This window comes from Centropristis striata, chromosome 21, assembly GCF_030273125.1.
Source record: "Centropristis striata isolate RG_2023a ecotype Rhode Island chromosome 21, C.striata_1.0, whole genome shotgun sequence".
Classification (NCBI taxonomy): domain Eukaryota; kingdom Metazoa; phylum Chordata; class Actinopteri; order Perciformes; family Serranidae; genus Centropristis; species Centropristis striata.
Window position 1 is genome coordinate 17,458,823 of NC_081537.1, and position 27,042 is coordinate 17,485,864.

Consider the following 27,042-nt stretch of genomic DNA (forward strand, 5'->3'; position numbering starts at 1 on the left):
CATCCACACTTGCCTGAATATTTAGAAATCTCTATTTGTCATGGGTGTATGAGTGTAATAAGGTGACTTAATATTCTTTATCCCACCTACAAAGCTCTGATTGAACATCTGTTGCTCCAACATCTCTACACCAGACCTCGAATCACTGAATAAATCAGACATGGGCGGATTAAGAGACATCGAGACAAGCAAAGGCCTCATCACCTCTCCCACATAGAAGCAAGACAGTTCTGTGATTGTTTTGTGTCACTTTTTAGAATTGTCTTTATCATTACACTTGTTTTTTTGTCTCTGTTAAGTCATTTTAAGTGTCTTTGTAGTTGCTTTCTGGGTTTCATAATCATTTGGTGTCTATTTGTAGTTGCTTTATGTTTCTTTGGGGTCATTTTGAGTCTCTTACTGGTTGTCTCTTGTACCAAGGTAGACCCGTTCAGTAATCCAGCTGTGAAATCAGAGGCTAGATTGAAAAGCCTGGCTTTATCATCTTCCTTAATCACTAAAACTAGTGTGTACATATTTTCACACAACATCCCCCTAATCTTTAAAAAAAAATGGAAGCAGCTCGATATAGCTAGTTAAACACGTTCTTCTACATATCAGAGTTACGCTGTGGAAGAGTGCCTTTAATTGTAAGAGGATTAACTGATGTCATCAGTTGGCTGTGTTCCTCTCCAGGCTGATGTTGATAAAACGCATCTATCCTGTTCACCAAGCATAGTCAGTTTACACAAAAGGATTTGACGGGAAGAGAAGCCTCATTTGAATAACATCAGACAAGACAGCAAACAGCAAAATTTGAAGAGTTGTTTATCTGTAAATATTTGCTGTCTACATATGTAAACACATCCCTTTTTTCTGTCTTACAAACGGCTCATAAGGCTCCGCCGCTTATCATGCCTGCACATATTCTCACATGATGAAACAACTCCGCCAGGATCGCTTCAGGAATTCCTGGTACACAGCAATTAATTTCTACAGGGCAAGGGTGAATGCTTTACACATTTATTTATTTATTCCTGCCAGATTTAAACAGAATGTTAAAATGTAGCACCTCCTGCCAGCACGAACGAAAACACAACCCAAGCAAATGTTCATTTTCCAACAGATTTTAGCAAAAGGTTCAGCAAAGAGAGTCTGTTGTAAATCCATTCATGTTCGTCATCTGATGTTTCTTTCACAGTGATTTACTGTCAACTGACAGTTTCTTCAACAGCCATCCACTTCCCATCCCGCTGCCTCGGTCATCCATGACCTGCAACACATAGGTAATGATCAGTATTTATACTTTAAAAAGGACCCTAGGGCCGATTATTTTAATCCGCAATGACTGTGTTGGTTATTTTTTTGATTGATAAATGTATTCAGTCCACAAAAGGTCAGAAAATAATGAAAAATGTCCCAGATGAAATCTTTATAATAACTTGTTTTGCATGACCAACAGTCCAAAACCAAAGATCTTTAATTTACAATGATATAAAACTAAATAAAGCAGCAAATCCTCAGATTTCAGAAGCGTAACATAGAAACGTGTTTGCTTGATAAAAAGCTTACTGACTAAATTTTTGTCTATCAACCGCTCGAAATAATCCACTAACTAATGATGTATATTTAAGATATTTTCGGGATATTAAGGCGAAGACAAACACAAAAATACTTAGTAAACATTATTTATGTTAGTGGGTTAGTGTGCTGAAAAACATCACATCACTGCCTTTATATTCTGTTTTGTAATGAACCCTTTTTAGGACTTTTTTTTACCTGTTTGGAAATACACAAAAGGAAAAGCATATAACAGAAGAACAATGATGCCAAAATGCATGTATGAGGCTTCAAATGAAAGGTAACTATCATACCTTCTCGTTTTTGAAAATGTTTTGTTATGTTTTGCATAAAACACAACCGTCACAACTACATCAGTTCAAATGTGAATCAAAGTAGTTTTACTTTTAATTACAATAACTAGGACATGCTCTAAGCCAAAACTATGCAAATCATTACATACATTCTACATCTCGTCAATCACACCTGTAGAAAAAATTTGAGACCTCTTCACCAAAACTTATGGGAGCTACAGAGGTTTTAATTTCTGATGTCACTAGGGTAACTATAGAATAACTTAAAGGGATAGCTTGGATTTTTCTGAAGTGGGGTTGTATGAGGTGCTCATTCATAGTCAGAGAATTAACTTCTTATTTTAGCCACCTAAAAAAAAAAATCTATCTCATTTCAGGTGCTCGCTATATTTAAAATATTTTCACCATTTTACCTTGCTGGGAATGAAGCCATTTTTCAACTGTTTAGTGTTTGTGTTATTGTGTTTTAAAAGGTAATTTTGGATTTAGTAAAGAATCACAATAACACAAACAACTGAGGCAGCAGTTACCCAGAAACTCCCGTTCTGCAAGTAAAATTACTCGTTTTGCCAATGAAGTCTGGTGGCTTTGAAGATAACATCAACAACAGCTTCAGTTCTGAAGAACTTGAGCAGGAAAATATTCTAATTACAATGTACACTTTAACTAATCTACATTTTTTAGGTTGGCTTTTTATGTGACTAAAACTGGTTTTGCTGCTGCTGCTGCCCCCATCCACAGCTTAGCTTCCATACTGGTACTCCTGCCTGCTTCTCCAAACTGGGTTTGTGCGGATCGCAATCTACTGTAATTATTACACTGAAAAATACTGAAAGATATGAACCTCTTACAACCCCTCTTCAAAAAAACTGAACTATCCCTCACCTCATCCCTGGTGAGAAGGTGAGTTTTGAGAAGTTAACTTGTGTAAGTTTCATCTGTATCTGCTGTTATTTTTTAAATGCAACCCAGCGCATTTCGGCATTAAATATTGATGACTCAATAAAACAAATAAATTCTGCTTCTGCATTTCTTCTCCTCCAGCCTGCACTGTTTGTTTGTGGAGCAGTTACTGCCTGTGATCGGTAGTGCCACTATAAAGTGTGCATGAAAAGAAAAAGAAGCCCGAGAGCGAGAGTTCCTGAATAGGAGAACCATCATGAAGTTATTTTGAAAGTTGAGGAGAGAATAAACCACATCGGGAGGCATTTAATAAGTAATCTCGAGTGACTTACAGCTGTAAGTGGAGCTGCTCTAAACGCGTATAGATCTAATTCAATTGGACTCAAACTGGGTCACACAGCTATTAAAAGTGCAAAGTTAGTTGAGAGCAGTCTGACAGCAGTTTGCATTTGCCAGGAAAGTACTGTAGCTGCTGTTTTTGCACTGCAGGCGGCTGCAGCAGGGGTAGAACTGAGTGCAGCACCTTTTTCAATTAAATGCACACAATAGACAGAAGCTGGCTAATATTCTGAACTCTTGACGTGCTCAGTCTCAGTAGATGATTTATATTTAGTCTGCGGCTTATACCGATGGCTATAAATGACAAATCCTCATCAGTTTCACTACTCTACATCGTACCAATAAGAAACAGCATTAAGAGCCGTGTGAAGGGATTTAACACTGCAGCACTTTGCAGTGGATGGATAAAACACTTAAGGAGAAGTCAGGAGGAGGATTTGTTTAACAGTTTATAGCTACAGATACAGAGAGAGTTTACAGAAGTGAATCTTTGCACCTCTGCATATTAAACCTGAATCAATCGTGGCGGTGGAGGCTTAGTATTTAGCAAAAGAGTCAGATATTTCCCACATGAGTTGGTGGAGATCAAAAACAGAGCTGAAAGTAGAGTGAATGTCTCATACTCGTCAGGTGGCCAGACATAAAATGACACCAAATGAATGCTAATGCTGCTCGCTGTCTGCCGTTTGTAGAAATAAGGGACTGTTGGCTAACACATTCTCCATAACAACATTGTACGGTGATAATATGTCAAAGTTGGGTTTACAGCTTGTTCTGCTGCCTCCGAGCAGACAGAAAATCAATTAATGCTGCTTTAATGTCCTGGCTGACTTCATTTGAAATTTAAATACAGACTCTTAGCCTACCTCTACGGTCCTTAAGTTGGCATTGCTATATAAACTGCTTTTAGGTCACTGAGAAGCAACCAAAGATTTTAATAAACAGCGCATCATTTAAGAAATGTATATAATAATAATATTTTAGTTATTTAAAATGAATTCCAGTTTCTCAAATGTGTTGCTTTTCTGTTTCTTTTGGTGGCATAGCTGCTCGGTTATGGCACAGATTATATTTATTCTGTTTATTTAAATTCATTTAAATTTCTATTTTATATATTGTATTATGTATTATTTAACATGATTATTTACTGACTCTTAAAAATGCATTTAATATTTTTTTAATATGATTCATCTGAAAAACAAATAAATTATTAAACGTTAAAAAAATATAAGTAAATACAATATATATTTAAAAATATATATATAAAATAATATTATTATTATTGTTATAAATAAAATATAAAATAAACATTTAAAATAAAACAGTAAATTATTATATATTAATATGAATAATATTATTATTATATTTCCATATATCAATATAAATTGAATCAAATGCTGCTGTAGTGCAGTGCAATATTATACTCAGCATATTCTGGCCAGTAACTCCGGCTAAAAATAAAAAGGGGCTATTGGAACAGAATGCAGCTCGTTTATCGTTTTATCTTGATTATCTTGTTTTCATAAATCAAAACTGTACTTAAAAATTATATTCCATTAATCACCCGGCCGTAGTTGGTCAGACAAAACAAGCAATTTCAAGACCTCACATTACATTCTGGTAAATGGTTATGGTGCATTTCTCAGGATTTTCTAACATTTCATACACCAAACAATTATCAAAACAATGTAATAGAGATGAAGCGACAATGGACATTTTTTTGCAGCCCTGTTTTAAACTCTCCTCGTGCAAATTGTACATAAAGTAAACAGCAGCTCAGAATGACTACCTGCTGTTCAAACACACTCAGCTTTGTGCCTCTCCTCCCTGTGTGAATGCCTCCAGCAGTAAACAGACGCGGACAGCTGCAGGCAGCCTCCAGACTCAGCACTCTGAATGATAAAGAGCTGCTGCAGGGATCACCTGCCTCCTCGCTGGAGACACACATTAGACATTTCAAATACTCTAGCCTTGGCTGTCCGTCAAGGCCGCTCATGCCCATTAGTGACAGCGTGATTAGTGTGACATTCAAATGGATGCGACACCCGGCTGGAGAGTCACATTTAACATGAGAGAACAATCAAAGGAAGGCGTGCTGTCATATTTCACCGCAACAGTATCCAATTTGAAATATTGTTGGCTTTGCCTCGCAGGTTCATTTATAGAACACCTTTGTAACTTCTCGTGGAAAGATGCGTTTGAATGATCAAAACAACCTCTTAAAATAAGCTTAGGATTCAAGCTTGTTAAGGGAGAAACATGACAACAGGAGCATGAGGCTTCTTATGGAAAATGTCATCCAAGTGCCTTCTTACTGTCAAGTTCACCCTTTTCAGTTAATTGGATTTGGATTAAAATAATCTATGAACCTGATCAACATTCGTGCTTTAAGGCACACGTGGGTAGAACTTAACGTGACCTTAAAAAGTAATTAGGCACTTAATCGATTTCATGTGTGTTATTACTCTGAGAATACAAATCAAACCTATCTACTATATTAAAAGGTCACGTCTGTCAAACGCCATCTTTTTTTTTTCCTCGGCAGATGTTAACGTCGGCTCCTCTGAATGAAAGTTAATTTCTAATCACACTATGAGAAATTGCATAGTGCAGTCCTGAATATCAAAACCCAAAATGTGCTTTAAAAAAGTTTGACATTGATCGAGTCAGACCTATTTCAAACAGCCTTTGCATAAATAAAGGCTACTTAGAAAACTGGCATGAAATTAAATATGCAAATTTGGGTAGATGCCTAAACAATATTTGGTTGAGATAACAAAAACTTCACTTAGCAAACATGAATTAATTTTCATTATTGGAAGGTTCAATGAAAGTTTTATGGGCTCATCTTAGTGATTGCTTTGCTTTCACTTCTTTTTAGCTTTTTATTTTTTATATACTTTTTTTAACACAGGGGGGAAAAGCAAATAAATTGGAATAGCTTTTTATTATCAGCTAGTTTAACATCCTAAGGATTGTAGCACATGCCTGCAAAGTCAGTTAAATTGTCTAAAATTTTAATTCAAATGCAGCTCCTGTGCCTCCTTACATCTCCAGAAATAAGGATGCAGATCCTCAGAGGGAAATAGGTCCAGGGTAACACAAACAGACATTGAGGTCTCATTTATCCGGCTTATTGAAAGGGATGTATGCTAGTCTCGAAATCTCAAGGGTCAGGTTGGACGTTCTCACAGCAGGAAGCACAGAGCGGACTAATTAGGGTGAGAGATGTGGCAGGAGCAGGAAAAATGTGTATGTCGGGCAGTGTGCAGGCAAGCTCACCCACACAGTAATGCATAACAACGTGATTTTGCAAACAAATTCCCACGCTATAGATAAATCTGTGGGAATCAAAAAAATATTTCATGTAGCATTTTTGTTACATTTCTGACTTAAATGTGTCCAAATGTATCAATGTGGCCAACCATCAATCATCATTTCGCTAATTTATCAACCACAAATGCCAAACATTTGCTGGCTCAAGACAAAACAAGTGATTTAAATACATCACCTTGCACGTAGCATTGATAAGAAGTACTTAATGTAATAGCACAACATAAAGTAAGTGTAAGTGGCTATAAGTGTGTATAATTTACAGATAATGAATTATAATGTAGTAAAATCACAGCAGTTACAATGGGAAATATATCTTCATAATAGAAGTTTCAATTGACATCAAATATCGTGCAATAAAAATGTCCTCATTTCTACTTACAACTACATTATCATGTGCTATAAACCATTTAATTAACATTTACATGTATTAATAGCTCTGTATTATTTGAACAGATTGTAACTGACTTCTCTGTTGATTGTAACTTGTGGACTGACTTCTCTGTAAAGAATTTGGGTGGTTTTGCTGGGTAAATACAAAAGATGTGACATGTAAGCGTGCTCCTGAGTGCTTTGCCTCCCTTCAGCTCCTCTACAGAACACACTAAAGTTTTATCTACTGAAGCCCGTCTGGTCAGACGAGAATGTAGGAAGACTAGGCTCAACATCAGCAGGATGTTTAATTCATGGAGGCTCATTCAATTTGAGGCTCAAAACCAATGAGTTTAGGTTGCCTTTTTGTCCCTTAGCTTGCTTGTTCACTGAGGTTTTGCAAACAAGATCCATGAGACTAACTTATTAGTATTATGTATTATGTATTATGACAAAAGTTTTTGATTTAAACCAACAATAAATTATGTAAAAGTTCCAAGCAGGGAGAGTATAACTAGCAATTGTTTTCTTCAAGCCAAAAGTGATGCAAGGCACGGGCAGCCAGCTAGTTCACTGTAAGCTAAGGTTAGGCAGCTCGCTGTAACTTAGCTACACAGCATGGATCTGGCATTGGTTGCTTTGTAACATTGCTGATAAAGTCATTTGCAAACTTCAAGTGAGTTAGTATCATTCATGTGATGCATGGACATACTGTATGATATCAACGCAATGCCAGTAAATCACATTCCCTCACTTGTGTGTGCCACATGACTGTTTTGGCTGATGCCTGGATGCTGACAGCGGATCACTGTGGCCACCAGTATCATTAATAATAAGGATTTTCTGAAAATGCATTTAAATGTTACCCATTTCCAAAATCGTTGACATTTTATAGACGAAATCATAGTTAAATACATTTAGAAAATAATCGTTCATTGCAGCCTCGGTTCCACTTTCCTGATCTATGCAACAAAACTCGTATGTGGCTATTTGAATAAACACGCATTCTGAACATCTTGTATTGAAATCTACTGACAAATTAACTGTCGTCAGTGTTTGAGTCTGTCTGCAGATGACGTATGTTCCTTCATGTGTTTTCAGTACAATCATTAGTGAAGACATCTGCCCAGCGCATCCTTAATCATGTCCCTGCCAAGAAACAAGGATGCACATTCTCAGTGAATTCGATTAACTTGCAAATCATTTTCTCTCTCCGTCTCTGTGTGAACAACATTAGTGGAAACTCCCAGAACCCTTACTGTATCTGTTACCTGAGAGTGGCGTTATGCCGGATGTGTACTCCTGACCCACTAACAAGCATGCTCTCAGGAGAGAGCAGATAATTAGGTGCCTTTCCTCTGTCTGAAAAGATACATTTTAAACCCAGACAGGCCCACAGTCAATGCATGGACGGCTCAGCTGGCTGGCTGTTTTTTTCCGATGCATAATTTGCATGTCCCTGTCTAATGGCGTCTGTTGACATAGCTCCAGGAGAACAGGGAAAAAAAAAAAGTCACGCCACTGCTGAAATGGGAGGGTGGACAGCACGGGGATGGCAGAGCTGACAAACAAAAAGCGCCCTCAGTTTCCATCAGTGTAACTTTTGGCCGCTCTGCGCTCAGCCTCCTGCATGCCAAGCAGAGCGCATCGCCAGCTGAGGGGAGGGCTGAAAAAAGCTCTGACGATAGAGAGCAAGTGGCCAGGCTCTGTGTCCGATGTCTGTATTCACCGACACACTCGACAGACGGGAGTGGGAACACGGTTGTGGCTCCGTGTGGAGAGGGCAGTGATAAAAAAGATGACGGGGGAAAAAAAAACAGGACTGGTGTAATAAATCATGTCAGTGACGCATTAACACATTCATGAGGCAGTGAGATGAAAGGAAATATGTAATACTTGGTTATAATAAGTGTGAAACAAAATTCTTTTGGCCACTAAGTTTTGCACATTATTTGTTTTGATAACTATTATTCAGGCTACCTTTGTAAACTTTGTGAAATGTTTCAGTTTGCAGTATGCCAGTAAAAGTCTGAGTTTCTCCAAAAATTGGCTTTAGAACGATGAGAAAAACTTTGATGAACTATTTCAGCTGTCGTGGCTGACAGGTGAGATGGTGCAGCCAGAATCCTTAAATTATTCACAACAACATTAATACTGACTTCCTGTGGGGCCGGACTGAATTTATATGAGGTGTACCGGCCAATAGCCTCACAAGAATAGACAGATGTGGACTCTCGACCGACATCTGCATATAGGTACTGTAGGTTCAGTATGTAGGCAATGGGACAAGATTTTGGTAGAGTTCTGGTTTCCATTTGTAGTCTGATGAGTAGTATTGGCCAATCACATTTGAACAGACTTTGTCTGCATGCAGGTAAATGGCAAAAGAGGTGGAGCGCATTTGCCAAAGTGCAATCAAAACTTTATGATCTTTTTAGAAATGCATTACAACCAGTGGTGGACGAAGTACTCTGATTCTTTGCTGCAAAATGAGTTAATTTGCAAAAACAGATATCTCTGTTTTGATTCCTTTTTGGTGCAGTCCAGGGAATATCAATAAAACTGCCGTTGGGTTGTTATGCCAAGATATCTACACATTTTCATGTTTTCAATCATGCATTTTTTTCAGACACTTAAGGGAAAAACCAATCAAAATGGTGTTGGTTTATTAACTTTAGAATTGGCTTTTATCTGTTTTTGCAAATGAACCTTTCAAATGTAAAGTGTACAAGGTGCACTTTAAAGTATGAAAAGTGAAAGTAATCATTATGCAGAATCTTCCTTTCAAAGTTTTGGATTATTACATTTGTATTAATGTGTTAGCAGCATTTTAGTGTTGTTCCTCGAGGTGGAAGAAATTTTAACTACATTATATATGGCAATAGTGGGGCGGATTAGCTCAATATTGTACAACAATCGTTCACTTTGTGATAAAAGCATGAAATTTGGTAGATGTGTTGGTGAATATGTTTCAAACAAATCTGGATATTGGGCCACCTCAAAAGCTCCCCCTAGTGGCCGTGGCAGGCATTTGTTATACGAATAAATCAATGATGAATAAAAACTGCCCTTTTAATAATACCAACTGGTGATGAATTGTATATTGTTGGAAAGCCTGATTAGTCACCTTTACAACGAGGTACAGCTTGTAAGGATCGTGCATTCGTGGAATGAGCAACGGGGCTAAACGTGTGGGTCGCACCCCCCAAAAATGTGCATCCCCTGTGTAGTGGGGCGGATTAGCTGAACAATCGTTCATTTTGTGATAAAAGCATCAAATTTGGTACACTCATTGCTGAATACATGTTTAATGAATCTGGATATTGGGCCATCGCAAAAAAAATTCTGATGGCTGTGGCGGCCATTTTTAAAAATGGTCATTTAAAAGCGGCCATTTTTAAAAATGGCCGCCGGTGGTTACTGGCGAGGAATGCTTTGCCTACCCTACAGCTGCTGTTTCACGTTTTCAGCACCACAAATATAATTTAGAGACATGTTAAAGTGACAAAAGCTTTATTACAGTCTAATAGAAAAGAACATTAACTTTGTATAACATTTTATTAGGTCTTGATATTCCCATTCACAGGCTACGGCCTCCTCTTGGGCTTGTATTCTTCTGTTGCTCCTTAAAAAGAAAAAATAATTTTCAATATTGTATGACCTGCAACAATAAAAACAAAACACATTAGACAGAGAAAAAAATCATACATTTTAAAAATTCTACTAGGGTTACTTGTAGCAGGTTACTCTTTCTGGCAAAATCCTTGTACTGAGGTGTGTGACTTAGTCAGGCGGCTTAGCCAAATAAAGGGGACACGCCGGACAAGAGCACCACATTTTTTCCACATACTCTCTATCATTATAGGTTTCAATTTTTAGTAGGAGCCCCTTCATCAAGATTGCGGTGATGGCAGCCATATAAAGTCTATGAGAAATGCTATATCTTCCAAGCCACTTAGAAGGTCAATCTTGGTGTCAAAATATACATTTTCTGGGTCCAGGAATCATTTAAAGCTATTGAGAATATCACTAGATGATTATTTGATCAAATAGATATGTTCATTTTCACTCAGACTGGGCAACTCGCTTCAAGTGCTGCAGCAGGGAATCCTGAGTTGAAGCTGTTTGGAATCAATGTTCACAGGAGAGTGTGGATTAGCTGCCATGTACACTGCTCAAAAAAATCAAGGGTACACTTTCATCTCATGTCAGATCTTGATCAACAAATTATTTACAGTGAGTCATCCAGTGATATTCTCAATAGCTTTAACCCAGCTTCTTTGACCCAGAAAATGTATATTTTGACACCAAGATTGACCTTCTAAGTGGCTTGGAAGATATATTGGTTCTCATAAACTTATGGCTTATATGGCTGCCGTCTCCTATCTGTAATCTTGATGAAGTGGCTCCTACCAAAAGTTGAAACCTTTGGTGATAGAGAGCACGTGGAAAAATGTTGGTGCTTTTGTCCGGCGTGTCCCTTTATTCTCAAATCTGGTCCTAAGCCGCCTGACTAACTGTGATGGAGTTATAAAATACATTTAAAAAAAGAACCACATGGGCAAAGGAGACATTACATATAGTGTGTGTGTGTGTGTGTGTGTGTGCCTGTGTGTGTGTGTGTGTGTGTGTGTGTGTGTGCAGAGAGGGATGTCCACATTCCACAGGACATAATTTAACAGTGTCTTATTAAGCTTTCACACCCAACAGCCACTGATACATGTTCCAAGCTAACTAGCTAGCTTAAGTACCTATTTTTGCTATCTTGCTAATTTACTTTTCCGCCAAGGCCCATGATGATTGTTTTTCTCTTTAGCCTTTATGATGTTCATAGCATATTTTATTCATAATTATAACAGGTGAAATAAAATATTGAGACATACCTTGATGGACAGTCCATTGCACTGCTTGTCCCAGGAAGCAAATGCTAGCTAGCTCATTTGCTAGCTAGCTCGATGGCTAGCCCGATTGTGGTGGGGCAAATGATTGCTATGGCCACTAGGGGGCGAATTTGCGATGGCCTAATATACAGATTTGTTTGAAACATATCCACCAACACATCCACCAAATTGTGTGCTTCTATCACAAAATAAACAATTCTTGTGATTTATTGAGCTAATCCGCCCCACAGGGGATGCACATTTTTGGGGGGTGCTACCCACACGTTTAGCCCCGTTGCTCATTCCATGAATGCACGATCCTTACAAGCTGTACCTCGTTGTAAAGGTGACTAATCAGGCTTTCCAACAATATACAATTCATCACCAGTTGGTATTATTAAAAGGGCAGTTTTTATTCATCATTGATTTATTTGTATAACAAATGCCTGCCACGGCCACTAGGGGGCGCTTTTGAGGTGGCCCAATATCCAGATTTGTTTGAAACATATTCACCAACACATCTACCAAATTTCATGCTTTTATCACAAAGTGAACGATTGTTCAGCTAATCCGCCCCACTACAAGGTAATTTAATCTGTAACAATAAATCATATTATGAGTTCATTGTTTGTTTTGTATATAAAATTTTAATCAAAGTAACTTTAGCCGTAACATAAATGTGGGTAAGTAAGTAATATTTGCCTCTAAAAAAGGAGTAGAAACGTATTAAGCAACACATTTAATTTAAATGGAAATACTCAAGTACAAATACCTTAGTACAGTATTTGAGTAAATGTTATTTGTTAACATATTTTTCACAAATGTCACCTAATCTCTGATATTGACCTGGGCCAAGACAAATCTCAAGCCTCTTATCTGACTTTATATCTTCCGCAATCCAATTTCACACACACACAGTCAATCATCTCCTCCTCTAAGAAAACTGGGCTACTGACAAAGAAATATAATTCCCCCGGGACCCATTCCATTGTGAAGCACATATCTTCAGACATGCAAAAAGTAAACACAGGGCAAAAATCATGACAAAAGTAAACAGTGGCGTATTTGATGTAAATTTTTGCGTTTTCATGTTTTCTTTTGGTTGCCTGTTCCATTAAAAATGTATTTTGTGTCATTTACTTTGATGTTCTTAGACTCTGATTCCCTGAAGGGAACCAAATGTCTGGAGACTAAAGTACAAAAACAAGAAATGTGACTACCTAGAGCATTTCAGAGTGATTCTGCATGCATGTTTCATCTTTTGAGTGAGCTTTAGTCTGAGCTTTCAATCATTCTGCACTCTGATCATTTTATTTTTCCCCAAGGGGCTTTAAGAAAAACAAAGAATTTGGTTTTGGTTTTGATACAGGTGGAGCAAGACAAGTGCAATAGAAGGAACCAAAACCTTATGCTGCCACCTACTGGAAGACATTGTCAAGACTGCTTCTATGTTCTGCTAAACTGGAAAATTTCTTCATTAATCATTTCTCACCTCAGAAAATGTTGAAGCTCATGAGAAGCTGGCGCTCCCTGCAGAGGTGTAGTAGCCTGTGCAATCTGTCGAGTATCTCTGGGACAGCAGGACAGTATTCAGCTCAAACTCTCCAAAACGATATTCACCAAATTTCTGTAATGAAAACAGCAAAAGTCTTAAAATAATAACAAAAAAAGTATATGTATATATATTTAACCTATACAGAAAAAATAGACACCAGCTATATTGTATTGAAGTTTTTTTTTATACCACTAATCCCATGTTATATATGTATATTTATGGTTATGGTTTGGTATGTATTTATATCTTTTGAATTTAATTTAATTTTTTCATAGACTGTTCTTCATTCAAATGTATTATTATATATTTTATTGTATTTATTAAATTTTTTGTTGGTATATGGTGTTTTCATTGTATTTATTTATTATTATTTTATTTTTAATTCATTAATTCATATGCACAGGTATGTGGAATTGATTCTAATTTTTTGGGGTGTTTTCTGTCTATCCAACTATATCTGTAAATAAATGCACACACACTTTATTATATAGCTTTTATATCTTATATCTTAATCTGTATTTATATTTTTCCTTTTTCATTCAAACTACTACTATTTTCCCTGTAATTTATATTCACACCTTTTGCTTCCGTTTTTGCTGCTGTGACAAATGAATTTCCCCGTTGTGGGATCAAATAAATGATAATCTAATCTAATATAATATAATCTAAAATAGTACGAAGTACTACGAAGTAAGAAGTCTGATCACTAAATGATTCGCAAAAAACAGCACTGTCTTTAAAAAGTCGACCTTACTTGTTGAAAAAAATGTAAGCTGTCACTCACAAACATGGTGTTACTATGGTTACGGGCGACAGAAAATTTGGAAGGCAACCCTGTGTCATTCTCAGAGAAAAAGAAAATGAAGGATTTTGTTATTCAAACAAAGATCTTCTCTCTCTGGAAGGTGGATTTCAGAGCTTTTTTTAATCTGCAGTGTCAACTTGGTGTCACATTTCAGTTGTCACACACAAAGACACTGCACCTGGAAGATTTTACCGTCACGCTCTGACAAGTGCTGTTGAAGTAAAAAAAAAAATCTATCAGAACTCTCCCCTTTGTGATACACAGGTGAATTTCTGTTCCCTCGGATAACAGGTTTTAATCAATACACTTTTGAGCAATAAATCTTCAGATTTTAGTACCCTACAGTTAAGAATCGTTGTTAAATGTTAATTTTTAAGCCAGCACTGATGAAATTAAAGGTAAAATTTGAAAACAAAGCAAAGGGACATGCATGTGACACATTATTCAAGATTCTTTGACTTTGAGAAGGTTATAATTTCAGTGCAGTTTGTTTGTGCTCTATACATTTTTTTTATTATTATCAAGATAACTATCATAAAAGTCCTGAATGAGGATCTAAATTACTCATAATCATCCCAATTAGTCCAAAGACAAGATATCTAATGCTTAAACTGGGAATTATTTTGTGTAAATACGTACTCTCTGAATTTGATGCATCCTGTCTATTTAACTCAGGCCCTGTTTACACAAAGGGAAAATGCAGATATTTCCATGCAGTTAGGACTCTCATTTACACGAAAACCCCGTTTTTCACAGGAGAAACGGGGTTTTAGGTTCTCACGCTCATTCTATCTAGTTGTTTTGAAAGGAACAGGAAGTCGCTTGTGTTATTTGTTGTTGATTCTTAGGATTCTGATTGGCTTGCATGGTTTTATCCTTCTCCCTATACTGCCGCCCATAGGTTTGGCATACTTATAATGGCGTTCGATGGCATATTTATGCGGGTTGATGTAAATGACAACTTTTTTGAAAACGGAGGTTTTACTATGCTATGTATAAACGTGGCCTCAGGGTTGTATGTTGGCTCACTGGGACACTTAAACAGAGCTGAGCCCTCGTTAATGTTATTTGTAACACCTGTGTTTTTCCTACAGTGAAAAGTAAACTGCAGAAGAATTTAAATACTAAACACGTTTATGATTTGAAACTGGGGCGACCAAAACTGGCTTCTAAGTAGATTAGGTGGGTTAATGTCTAATTACATATCACAGCTGGTCTGGGAACATAATCATTTAATGCCAGTCTGTAATCATAATAACACCATTAAGATCTGCAGGAGTGAGTCAGCCCCAAAATGAACCTGATTATCCCCTGTGCAGGCTCGAGTGGGATCAGAGTGTTCCCCCTGAAAAAACCTAAATCTCTCTATTTTTAAAAACCTATTAATTGGAAAGCTCTCATATCCCAATGGGACTCGAAATGCAATGGAAATGTCAACCACAGCTAAAAAAAACCCCTATATACAGTTTGTTTAACGGCACAGTGTTGCATTGGTTGTTTTTGTATATGTCAATTTCTAAATTTAAAAATTCCATAAGTACTAAAGGAGTGTTTCAGGACTTTTGACTGTCAGTTGTCCGCCTTTTAATCCCTAAAAATGTACTTTCATAAGTGTGCTTTTAAAGAGTTTGTGGCCTGAATTCACTGTTAAGTCACTTCTTAAACTCTATTTATATACAAAAGCATTGTCTAAAATTTTATTTTACTGATATTTTAAATTATTATTTTATTTATTTTAGTTTTTTCTCCTATGTAGCTCATTTTTCTCAATGTTATATAACTTTAAAACATGTTTTACATATATACTTTTTTTTATAATTGAATGTCTACCCTATTTAATATTGTCATTTTCATATTTTTGTCATTTTTTTAAATTATCAATTCCGTTTTATAATCTGGCCTACAAATAAAAACATTCAAATCCTCACATGTAATTTTCATCGGACTGTTTGTAATCTAGCAGCATTCGAGAGGGCAGGCAGGAGTATATTTCCTCTAACCTTTAATATGTTTCTGGCATCAAAAGCCTCTCGTTCACTCATGGCTTGTCTTCCTGGGCCGCCCGTGTCTTCAACTGTAAAAAACACCAGAAAGTAAAAAGATCAGCTGAACAATGTAACACAAAACAAAGAAAACCTCCTGATAAAACAAGCATGTTTACTTTTTCTGCTAAAGTGGGCAGCAGCAAGGTGACTATCAAGGTCATTTAGTTTGTGAAATCTGTTTGCGAAACAGGGACTAAGCTGAAGAAAAAACACTGAATTTTAATCGTCTACATTCTGCCAAACATGGTCAGCAGTGACACGGCCCCTCCCTTGTGCTGTGTTGTTGGTCAGCTCAGTACAAATTTGAGAACTGGGGCTGGACTTTATCCATGGCCAAAATGAATGAAGCCATTGTCAGAGTACTTGGAAAACATGCCACTTGGTGCACGTAAACAGAGCGGTGGCCAAACAGAGAACTGGCTGCCTGATGCAGCTATCTTCAGGAATTAGTTGTTGTAGTTGTTTAGGATTCAGTTTTTTCGTCACTGCAGCTCAGCCCCAAAAGATAATGAGGGGACATTGGCATATAGGTTAAGGGCAAGAGCTACCAATTTGGTCACAACAGGTCAATAACTTTGTTTCTACACCAGCTGCTGGCTTGCTTGCAATGTCTTTACCTGTGGAGTCCTTTCTGAACAGAGTGTTCATCACAGTGCCGTGCAGCTTTACTCGGTCCCACTCTCTGACCATCAGCCCCACTGAGACAAAGTGTTCCACCAGCCGGTCCGCAATCACCTGCAACCTTAAGAGCAGTCATAGAAAATGTCAGCTTTGCACATGTATTTTATTTTTCACAGGATTTGCTACTGCTCCACTTACTTGTCAGATCTGTCTTTTGCATTAACTTTAGCATACAAGACATCAACCATGGCTGGGTCATCATTCATGTACTCTATACCCGTCACCTCCAATGGCAGAGGGTTTCCTTCTGTGATGTCCCTGATTGCAGATAGCAAAAAAGCAGATTGTAGTGATTTGCTGAGGTTTCTAATGTATAATAACCTTGGGTTTATTTATATTATTAATTTTATTGAAATTTGAGCAATAAAAAGGAATACAATGGTGTCTTTGTAATGCTGTGTTGTGTTTTTCTTGTTTTTGTGAAACTGGGTTCACTTGTAATCTTATCGAACCTAATCATAATAATTCAATCTGATTCACTCTAATCTAATCCAACCTTACATAACATCATTATATATTTTAGAATAATGCCGGACCTATTCCATATCTTACTTATCGGGTTCATAATTTGAGACACAATTCTGTAACAACACTGAGAGGAAAAAAAGGTAGAAGCTTGAATATGTGAACATTTCTCAATTGTGCTATGTTATGTGCACACAAGTGAGTGACGTCATACTTGGTCGAGGCAGTTGGCTCTATAAACAATGACGCAACTGCTGGAGACACACGCAGACAGCAGAACACAGGCTGTTTACTAATGTAAGGTAAAAAATATATATATATGTATATATATAAAAACTTCAGTTTCTGTTCTTGCACAGAAAATATAAATTAAAGCAGTTTCAATGATCCACATCTATTTTAGAAAGCTTTCAAGGGCTTGATTCCCCACCTTTATATGCCAAAAACTTGGAACATGGATTTCAAGGACCCATGGAAACCTTGCTTATGGGCAACACATCCAATGAATTAACTGAAACAATGTGAGTGTGTCAACACTTTTCCACTTGCCCAGATTTAAAATGTAAATCTTTAAAAATGACTGACAAATGTACTTTAAAAAAAAAAAAATAGACCACATAGTTTTTTAAAAACAGATGGTAGTTTTTAAGTAAAAGTAAAATTGTATTTGTTGGAGACCATTTTCTGTTGTGGTTTTGGTGCTCTAGTGAGAAGTTGCCGTTTATTTTCCTGAACTATGTTAACAATAAGAAAAATATATAACTCAACCACTCCACCATTTATGCTTTGAAGCAGTAATTCTTGATTTGCTTCCGTTTTTTGTTTAAAATACCCCAGTGCTATTTAGTTACACATTTAAAATCTTGGCATGATAACATAACCTTGTTTGGCCCCTACCTGATGAAGTTTTGACATTCTTGGAGATGTTCACATGCTTTTCTCACTTCTGCGTCATTTAACAGAGCCAGGGTGCCGATTGTCAGGTGAAGCTTTGCCGTGTTCTGAAAGATGCTTCCATCTACTCCATGATCCTGAACAACAAATTGTGAATATATAATTTAGTATATAACATGCTAATCTTGAACAATGCATGGGCCCCGCTGCCACTCATCACTACCATCCATATTTCTACTACAGTACCTGTGCGCACTGCTGCAACACTTCGTCTTTGAAGCTCAGGAATCCTTCTTGAATCTTGGGATCATTCAGAGGAAACGACAGGAAATGTGAGAAAGGTTGCTTCTTCCGGAAACTCTCAACAAGGACCTCAACTCGTGTGACTGCAGACGAGACTGCAGCTTTATGGGAACCTGTGATAACTGTCAGGCAACGGAAGAAAGTTAAGAGAAAATCTGTTCCAGGCTGTGCTCTCTGGCCTGTTTTATGATGCTCTTATTCCTCACCAATCTGTCCTTCCACTCCTTGTTTTGGGATGTTGATAGATGTCTTTGTGTCAAACTCCAGACGTCTGCGGGTCTCTCCTTTTTTCCCAATGATGTATCTGTAGAAAAAAAAACAAATTATACTGCTTAGGAACTAAACGTCTTGTGCTTTTTCAAGGTGGGGGTCATACAGAACAGTCAACGTGTCCATTTTGTAGATAACTCACTTGTACAGAACACTTGGCACATCAATGGCACAGCGGTATCCCTTATCAGTCTGCTCAATGAAGCTGGTATCACAGGTTTCATCTTCTCCTAGGTCTTCACCCTCTAAACCACAGACATGTTGATATTTTATTGGTTTCTTTTTAAAGAAATTGCAACCACAGTGTGACAGAACTGTCAGGGACTTCATATACTACCATTAGCTGTTAACACTGACAGGACTCAGCTTACCCGGTGGTCCCATGTAAGAGAAATCTTCTTCTTCCTCATAATGTTCTTCCTTTATTACATTTCTCCGGTATATTCTTCCATTAATATTGATAAGAGCTGGACGTAAAATGTCCATAGTGTAAACTAGCTAACGTTAGCTAAGTCTACGCCAACCTAACAACTAAAATATATATCCGAATTGCTCGCTGGTAACTTAGCTACACGAAAATAAAGTCTAAATTCGCTTTTGTAGCTTTTTAAACACTTTAGCTAGCTAGTTGCTCAAATGGTAATTATCAGTTGACGTTCACGTTTCAGTTTCCCTGCTTTACGACAAACAGGAGGCTGGTTTAATGTTTAGTAGATCTACAAACGGAAATCGACCGCCGCCATTAACGGACAGACCAGTCGAGCCGTTCCTATTAGTTACAAATCTAGTTCGTTTCAAACGTAAAGCGCTTTCTTTGTCGCAAAGCAGTGACAAGACATCTAAACAAACAACAGGACCAACTGCACGGATTCAAAGTCGATATAGATTTATTATTGTTTCTAGGACATCGACGGTAAGTTCTATTATTCAACAATCGTTAGTTATTGCCATGTTTCGATGTAGTAACATTTATGGTGAACGACCGTTGCCTAGTTTGTTGCCAACAGGAATGGTTAGCTTTCTTGCTAGCCACCTAGCATAGTTGTCGCAGTTTATAACTTGCTAACAGATAAAAGCGAGGAAAGCAAAACGTCTAACTTTAGCTTTCTTGGGCTGGCGTGGCTACATTTAGCGACCTTCTTGATAACTAAAACGCCAGCCATCCCTACTTATCTTTAATAGATCGTCACCCTGCTAAAAATAATCGCCTAACTCATTTTTTCAAGTTTTGCATGAAACACAACATTTTTTTATTGATCATTTCACTCAAAGGGATGTAACAAAGGAAGGCTATTGGCATAGTAAAAACACTGTGTGTAAATTGTGTAACTTAAGAGAAATAAATGACTTAGGCAATTTTTTTGAACATGCCTTTGTGACTTAAGCAAGATATAGCAACACTTTATTTTGAAGGTGTCTACATAAGAGTCACACAAGCCTGTCAGAAACATGACATGACAAGTATCATGAGCATTAATGTTACTTCAAAGTGTCATTAATGTTCATGACACATCCCATGTCATGTTTATGACACGCTCATGTCACTCTTATGTAGACACCTTAGAGTAAAGTGTTACCAATATTAGTGTCAACAATAAAACACTGATAAACTAAACTGATAACTAAACAATCTCCCTCTAGCTCTTCTTTGCTGGGTTCTTATCTGATGCCTATGAATGTGGCAAAGTGTCAAAGAAGTGATGATCTTAAAGGGGTAAAATCACTTGATCTGGTCAACTGAGGATGTAGGCGATTTTACCATAGGTGGCCGGCGTCATGATGAGGAGATGATTTAGGCAAAAAAAACAATTTTTACAAAAAAATGACTTAGGCGATTATTTTAACAGTGTGACGAGATTATAACGGTGGTAATAATGGTGTTTTCTTTTCTGTGTGTTTTAAAGTTTTCTAAGGCAATGGCAGCCTCTTCTTCATCCTCCTCTGCAGGAGGTGTTAGCGGCAGCTCGGTGACTGGCTCCGGATTTAGTGCCTCAGAGCTCATCCCTCCTAGAAAAGTACTGTATACATATCCTAAAGGCGCAGGTGAAATGATGGAAGGTAAGATTAAACACACAGTTAAGGGTATCTGCATTTAACTGTCTCCCTCCACAGGCAGCGGATATGAGAATCATATGATGAGACTATTTTGCAACACAATGTACATTAGTTTTCTTATAAGTCATTTCCACAGAGAAAGCAGAAAAATAAATTACACACTATAAAAAATATAGTTAATTAAAAGTAGTGAGCTGTACAATAAAGACCTTTTTTCCCCTCATTTCCTAAGTTTTCCAATCAACAGATATCGCCTTGCTTCTATCCCCAAAATTCAAAGCTCACAACTAAAACTAAAAATCCAAAACAGTCACAACTTTGAAAACTAGTTGGGGAGGTTAATGATGTAAAGACAGCTGAAGAGGTCATTCTGTAAGCAAGGGCTGTCATAAGAAGTTAAAACTTTGGTCCAAATAAATTAGTCCTAGGCAGTATGTGCCCGTCATGCTATAATTACAATTTTTGTTTTTTCCATTGGAATTTGCAGTTAAGTCTCAGTGCTAAGAAACTGTTCCCTGAATGACACAGAAGCCAAACTGTGAAAACATCTGGCAAGTCTTGCAACTGTTTTGAGGACATTTCCATTTCACTCAAAGCCTTTTTTATGTCTGTCTGGTTCAGCAAAATTATAATTAATTAAAAATATAATCAGTGAGCTGCACAATAAAGACCCTTAACCAATTTCCCAAGTTATTGCAGCCAACAAATATGTCCTTGCTTCTCTTGTACAATATAGCACCAAAATTAAAAGTGTAAAACTCAAAAACCAAAACCGTCACAACTTTGGAAACTAGTCAAGGCAGTTCAGTTCTATAGCACATGTAAAAACAACAGGACCCAAAGTGCTTTGCAGTCAAGGCAGATAGGTAAGGATCTGTCTCAACAGAGATTACATGATTAAAGAAATTAAAGTTGCCTAAAAAGCATAGTAAAAATGGAAACCTGAGACAACTAACAGGATATAAAATCAAGGAAAAATTAACAACTTAAAATCATAGTCAAAGAAATAACATAGGAAGAGAAGAGAAATAAAAAAAGAGGGCAGTAAATAAGTTAAAATTTTATAAACGACTTTAAAACTTTGTTATGCAAATTTGCTAGGACTGGCCAATTATGATTACCACAGCTTAAAGAGGTTTTTCATTAACCAGACGCTGTCATAAAACTTTGTTTATTGTGCAGCATTCCAGTTTTTGAGGAAGATGGAATGCCAGAACAACTTGCTTGCCAGGGTTTTTTCTTTTACAATGTGGCTTTGTTTTTCGTTCAGAAAAGACAGATGTTTTGTTTTTCATCAATGCAGAAGTCTTGTGTAAAAACAACAAGGGGAGCAACCTGGGGCTATGAGTCACATCACATCACAAACTTAAGTCTTCTTGCTTTTGATGGATTTCCCATATATTACTTCTATATCTTAACTCTATATGGATATACTTAATATACATTGTCAACACTTGTCTGAATTAAACATTGGTAAAATGTGGCAATGTCTTTGGTTGTTCACAATTTTCTGCTTTACCCAAAGCCTCAAATTTTTGTTTGTTTTTTGTAAAAGGCCATCTGACTCCTTACTCCTACATCATTGCCTTTCTCGCCCAAAACACTAATTAATGTGATTAGTTTGACTTGTGATAAAAGCATTGAGTGCTGCAGGGTCAAAAACAGCAAACAAATTGATGAATAGGACTGCAGCAATGCTGAAGGTCTTATACTTTTCCTCTTTGTTTATTTTAAAACTCTGAAGGCTGTTGACTGCATAATACTTAGCCTGAACTTCTCTCACTGGAGAAGCTTGAAAGCTCCATATGAACACTTTCTTCTCCTTTTCAACACCAAGGCTATTATGTATTCACCAGTATTAAACTTCTTTACTTTTGTGCTTTCCTTTTCTAGATGGCTCTGACAGGTTTTTATGCGAGTCTGTATTCAGCTACCAAGTTGCCTCCACACTGAAACAGGTTAAACATGGTAAGTCAGTAACTCTAATGTTTCCTTTGGTTGATATATTAAACATGGTACCTTTTTAGTAAAGCTAAATGTTTGTGTTTTTCCAGATCAACAAGTGTCTCGAATGGAGAAACTTGCAAGCTTAGTGGAGGAGCTGGAAGCAGATGAGTGGCGGTACAAACCGATTGAACAGCTTTTGGGATTTACGCCGTCTTAAATAAAGAGACCCAGATGCCTTTGGTTAATAAATGAGCCAAAGAGAAGGACATGGTTTATTTCAGTTCAAAAATTCTATTCCTTCTTTATGGTTTTATTCTATATCATAAGTGTGAAATATTATGTGGAGATACTGAATGTGAGATGTTTTATTTAATCACTTTGACTATTGTATGAGCATGGTTTACTTTTTTTAAAAACATGTTACATTTTACCCACTGTCAACAAAAATAACCTTGTTATATACTTTTAACTGAACAATTCAAACTGTTGTAATAGATTTTCTGCTGCTTTAAGCTAATAAAGGTGTTTTGCCAGTTCAATCTGTTCCTAGAGTCAGTGTTAAGAAAAATAATATCTTTTGTAACCTAATAAATCCCTCAAAGAAGCATTTTGTTTCCACATGGCTGTGCAGTAACTCATTAATCTAAACCTGCTCAGTCTCTCCACATCGCTGCTGGCTCCAACAGCACTTGGAGCAAAACAAAGAGAGCTTGTAAATAAAATCATACTTGGAAATTCTTTGTCCTGTTTGGAGTTTGTTCATTTCTAATATGTTGGTGAATGTTTGAAACTAAATCTATAGTTTTTCTGTCCCTCAAATGAGCTAACTAAGTTTGAAACTCAGTGATGTGATTGTTTCCGTGTCTCTTCTGCGCTGTGTTGACAGCGAGGAAACGTGCTGAATGCGGTGTTTTGCTCAGTGAATGGATGTTTTCAAACAAATGAGGGGTGGGGTCGAACAGAATGTACTGTTCTCTCTGTAAATGCCTAAGGACGGCCCTGAAAATTATAAGACACACCTCCAGCTGCAGCTTCTAGGAGTTCAAAAGTTTGTTTTTCATCCCACTTTCTAGGAATTCGCTTTACAAATTCTTTGCTGAGTTAAAAACAGGTTTTCTGGTTTTCTAAACCACTGAAGCCTATAACTTCAACATTCTTTGTATATGAAAAAAGGAACAAACATTTTTTTCCCCCATCATAACTTTTGGACATCCCACTCAGAACATGCTGTGCTTACACGTGTTTATGTCTTTCACTTCCTCCCTGACTACAGTACAGTACAGTCCGTCCCACTCACGTGTAGTAACACAGCATATATCTGGCTGCTTCCCAAAAACTTTTTTTCTTTCAACAAGCCGCGCGTATGTCACGTACAGGGCAGCTGTGAGACATACTCTGAGCAGCATTTGTCTGCATTGCATGACAACTTTTCTTTTGTCATACAATCAGCTTGTTTTCATCTGATATGCATTAACCTGGGTTCCTGAGTGCTGGAAAGCCTTTTAAAAACAACATCTTGTTAGCATAAAGGGAGAGAAATAATTAAATAGTAGTGAGTCAGCAATCCTGGTGAATTTCTATTGTTCTCCATGTTTTTACTGTTTTCCAATTTGAAGGTAAATGTAGGAAAATGCACCTCTTTTTGAATATAAAATGCATTTTTAAAGCATATTATCAGGTTTCCATTGCTGTATCATGCAGCTGATTGTGTGTTGTTTGCACCTCTTAGTGGCAGATGAAAAATTCTGATGTAATGCTTGAGCAAAACAGGTGACGTAATGTGCACTGCAACACTCTGAGCCCAGCCTGCGTGGACTTTATTCAAAGCTGTCAATACACTAGATGGACATACACTAATGCCATTTACTTATGCCTATGTATAAATTAAACAAAGAAATACAATAAGATCATTGCATGCCCAGGCAAGTCTCTGTATATTTCCACAACACTGGGGTCTGCTATTCATCACCCCAACCCCCCTTCTCCTCCTCCTGTTTGTCTTTCTTCTCTGCTGGCATGTTACCAGGCAAGATACAGCTCCGATGGCGTGCCTCTCTTTTTGATTGGCTGGCTGGCTGTGTGTGGGCGTGGCCTAACGAGCCCCTATATAAACATTGTTGCAGGACAAACCGCAGAGCTCGGCAGCTGCTTTGTGAAAGAGGAAGCATCGGGGATAGAAGTTACCAGATGGTTGTTTTTGCAGACAATAACCAGCTGAATAACCATATTAAACATCGGCAACGGACTTGAACGCCGCTCTTGTTAAAAAAGCTGTAAGTACTACATTATTATGGCTGATATAGCTAGCTTGGTAGCTAATTTTAACAGTTTACTAGCAACCCTTAAACAAAGATGTTTTTCTTGTTAACTTGTCATTCCTCAACAAGCTATATTTAAAATGCCTGTTACTTGTGACTTGTGTTTAATTAATAATTAAGTATATTTTACTTATAACTACGGTCTTTTATCTCGAGTTTGAGTGCTTATCTGTTTTTTGTCTCCTCATAAACAGCTGACCACAGAAGCAGCTGATCCTGTTCAAGACAACCATGCCTGCTGTGTCTGCACCCGCTGATATCTGCAGCTCACCTCCTTCTCCAGTGGACAGCAGTCCTCGGAGGTTGTCCTGGGGCAAACTGGTGCAAAGACTGGCTGATTTCAGCACCTCTGCCAATAGCAGCAGCATTGAGTCGGGGTCCAACAATGGCAGTAGGAGTGATCTCTCAGATTCAGGTAAACAAGGCTGCAAATATGTTTCACATTGAATCAGAGATGAATTGCACTTCACTTTTTATTTATGGTTCCAGTTCTAACTCACTGTCTCCTTAACAGGGTCAGATGTCTCCAGTGACCTGTCTCCTACAAATGAAGACCTGTTTTATGATCCAATGGAGGAGACCATCCTGAAAGAAGTAGTGGACCTGATTGCAGGAAGCCTGAGAGAAGCCAAAGACTCAGACTGCGCCTTACGTTGTACCAAACTGCTCATCCCCGAGAAACTTCTGGAGCACATCGGACAGGAGCTCCTTCACCTGGCAGCTAGCGAGCCCTGCGGTTTAAGAGGTGCTCTTATCGACCTTTGTGTGGAGCAAGGGACCGTCTGTGAGAGCATGGGACAGCTATCTGTGGACCCCTACCTTGTCCCCACCTTTCAGCTGACTCTGGTTTTAAGGCTGGAGTCCGGTGGACTGTGGCCTAAGATCCAAGGACTTTTTAGCACAAAGTCTCCTTCCACTCCGGTGGTGAGACAAGCTATTAAACTTAGCACTGGTTTCCGAGTGATCAAGAAGAAACTGTATTGTTCTGAAGAACTGCTCATTGAAGAATGTTGAGAAATCTAAGGGACTGTCGATATTTTATTGTTTTTAAGACGCCCAGTTAAGCTCACAGAAGGGCCTTATTACTATAACTACATGTAAATGATGCCTTCTGGAGTGTAAGGAGGGACATTGTCATGATGTAGACTATTGTTCCCAATGTAAGGGAGTTTATGGTACCTGGAGCAGGTGTTGCTTTTGCAATTACAATGTTTAACCAACATGATTAATGTGGTAAATAGGCATTTGGCGAAAGCTCATACCTCAGTTTCTATTGAAACGTACAACGGCAGCTAGCTATGTGATTCATTGAAGACCATTGTGTTTTTTTTTTCCTTTTTTATACATGGCAATTAATTGTAATGCACACCCAGTGATGAATTGTATACCAAGCAAACCATTAGGGACCCTAGTGACTGCTTGAATTCAAGAGCAAAGGCTTACCAGCACTTGCATTGTGCAGTTTATGTGCAAGCTGTGGTTAAGATTTCCAATGTAACTTGATCTTGTATCCATGTAGACCTTTCCTGCTTTTCTCTTTATTTATTTGACATTCAAATACTCATAACAATGCACTGTTTTTGTACTTTCATGACTGCAAATAAATTATTTTTTGTAACAATTCTTATCTGTTCTGTCGTATTTCATGAAACCTGTCAGATTTAAGTGATACCCTTGCAGATTTGTATCCAGATTCAAGTTTGTTTGTTTTTTGGAAAATGTAGTTTCTGTATGCAGTGTTCCTACAGGTGCTGGAAATCTTTAAAACACTTTAATTTGTTTCAAGGATTACAGATATTTTGGAATTTGAATAAAGTGTTTAGAAAAGCTTTAGACATTTTAAAACATGAAATTTAAAAAAATGAATGGAAAAGCTTGAAATTGACTTTGGAAAAAAGTGTGCTCCATTCTATTAATTGTACACACCATACAGTATATGAAGCGGTTTGCTTATTCTTTGACAAACTGTTATTTTGTATTGGGAATAATGCTAAGCTATATCTTGATACAAGTCAGCTAAAAGG

At 37.5% G+C, this 27,042-nt stretch overlaps 3 protein-coding genes across 4 annotated transcripts; 2 read left to right on the forward strand and 1 right to left on the reverse strand.

Moving 5' to 3' along the window:
- Positions 1-292: 292 nt before the first annotated feature.
- On the reverse strand, positions 293-19,794 carry ascc1 (activating signal cointegrator 1 complex subunit 1). 2 transcript variants are annotated; one of them, XM_059324861.1, is made up of 10 exons: positions 19,070-19,794; positions 18,841-18,943; positions 18,635-18,732; positions 18,372-18,550; positions 18,129-18,262; positions 16,905-17,024; positions 16,703-16,827; positions 16,041-16,114; positions 13,173-13,307; positions 293-1,252 (listed from the first exon to the last, which is right to left on the reverse strand). In XM_059324861.1, exons 1-9 carry the CDS (start codon positions 19,182-19,184, stop codon positions 13,191-13,193), a joined length of 1,065 nt encoding a protein of 354 aa, XP_059180844.1. In that variant the 5' UTR covers positions 19,185-19,794; the 3' UTR covers positions 293-1,252; positions 13,173-13,190. The 2 variants fall into 2 exon arrangements, with proteins under 2 accessions (XP_059180844.1, XP_059180845.1); XM_059324862.1 differs by lacking the exon at positions 293-1,252 and adding an exon at positions 7,653-7,949.
- On the forward strand, positions 19,456-23,438 carry anapc16 (anaphase promoting complex subunit 16). Its single transcript, XM_059324863.1, has 4 exons — positions 19,456-19,611; positions 20,603-20,756; positions 22,647-22,721; positions 22,808-23,438. The coding sequence occupies exons 2-4, from the start codon at positions 20,615-20,617 to the stop codon at positions 22,915-22,917; spliced, it is 327 nt and encodes a 108-aa protein (XP_059180846.1). The 5' UTR covers positions 19,456-19,611; positions 20,603-20,614; the 3' UTR covers positions 22,918-23,438.
- Positions 23,439-24,836: 1,398 nt separating this feature from the next.
- ddit4 (DNA-damage-inducible transcript 4) lies at positions 24,837-26,641 on the forward strand. Its single transcript, XM_059324771.1, has 3 exons — positions 24,837-24,973; positions 25,213-25,433; positions 25,533-26,641. The coding sequence occupies exons 2-3, from the start codon at positions 25,250-25,252 to the stop codon at positions 26,030-26,032; spliced, it is 684 nt and encodes a 227-aa protein (XP_059180754.1). The 5' UTR covers positions 24,837-24,973; positions 25,213-25,249; the 3' UTR covers positions 26,033-26,641.
- Positions 26,642-27,042: the final 401 nt, after the last annotated feature.

Excerpts from the sequence above, each read along its gene's own strand:
- anapc16 (XM_059324863.1), top strand. The coding sequence starts at position 20,615 with ATGGCAGCCTCTTCTTCATCCTCCTCTGCAGGAGGTGTTAGCGGCAGC. Across the intron at positions 20,757-22,646 it reads CGCAGGTGAAATGATGGAAG|ATGGCTCTGACAGGTTTTTA; the intron begins GTAAGATTAAAC and ends TTCCTTTTCTAG. Across the intron at positions 22,722-22,807 it reads ACTGAAACAGGTTAAACATG|ATCAACAAGTGTCTCGAATG; the intron begins GTAAGTCAGTAA and ends GTGTTTTTCCAG.
- ascc1 (XM_059324861.1), bottom strand. The coding sequence starts at position 19,184 with ATGGACATTTTACGTCCAGCTCTTATCAATATTAATGGAAGAATATAC. Across the intron at positions 18,551-18,634 it reads AGGAGTGGAAGGACAGATTG|TTATCACAGGTTCCCATAAA; the intron begins GTGAGGAATAAG and ends GTTGCCTGACAG. Across the intron at positions 18,263-18,371 it reads TGTTGCAGCAGTGCGCACAG|GATCATGGAGTAGATGGAAG; the intron begins GTACTGTAGTAG and ends TTTGTTGTTCAG.
- ddit4 (XM_059324771.1), top strand. The coding sequence starts at position 25,250 with ATGCCTGCTGTGTCTGCACCCGCTGATATCTGCAGCTCACCTCCTTCT. Across the intron at positions 25,434-25,532 it reads GAGTGATCTCTCAGATTCAG|GGTCAGATGTCTCCAGTGAC; the intron begins GTAAACAAGGCT and ends TCTCCTTAACAG.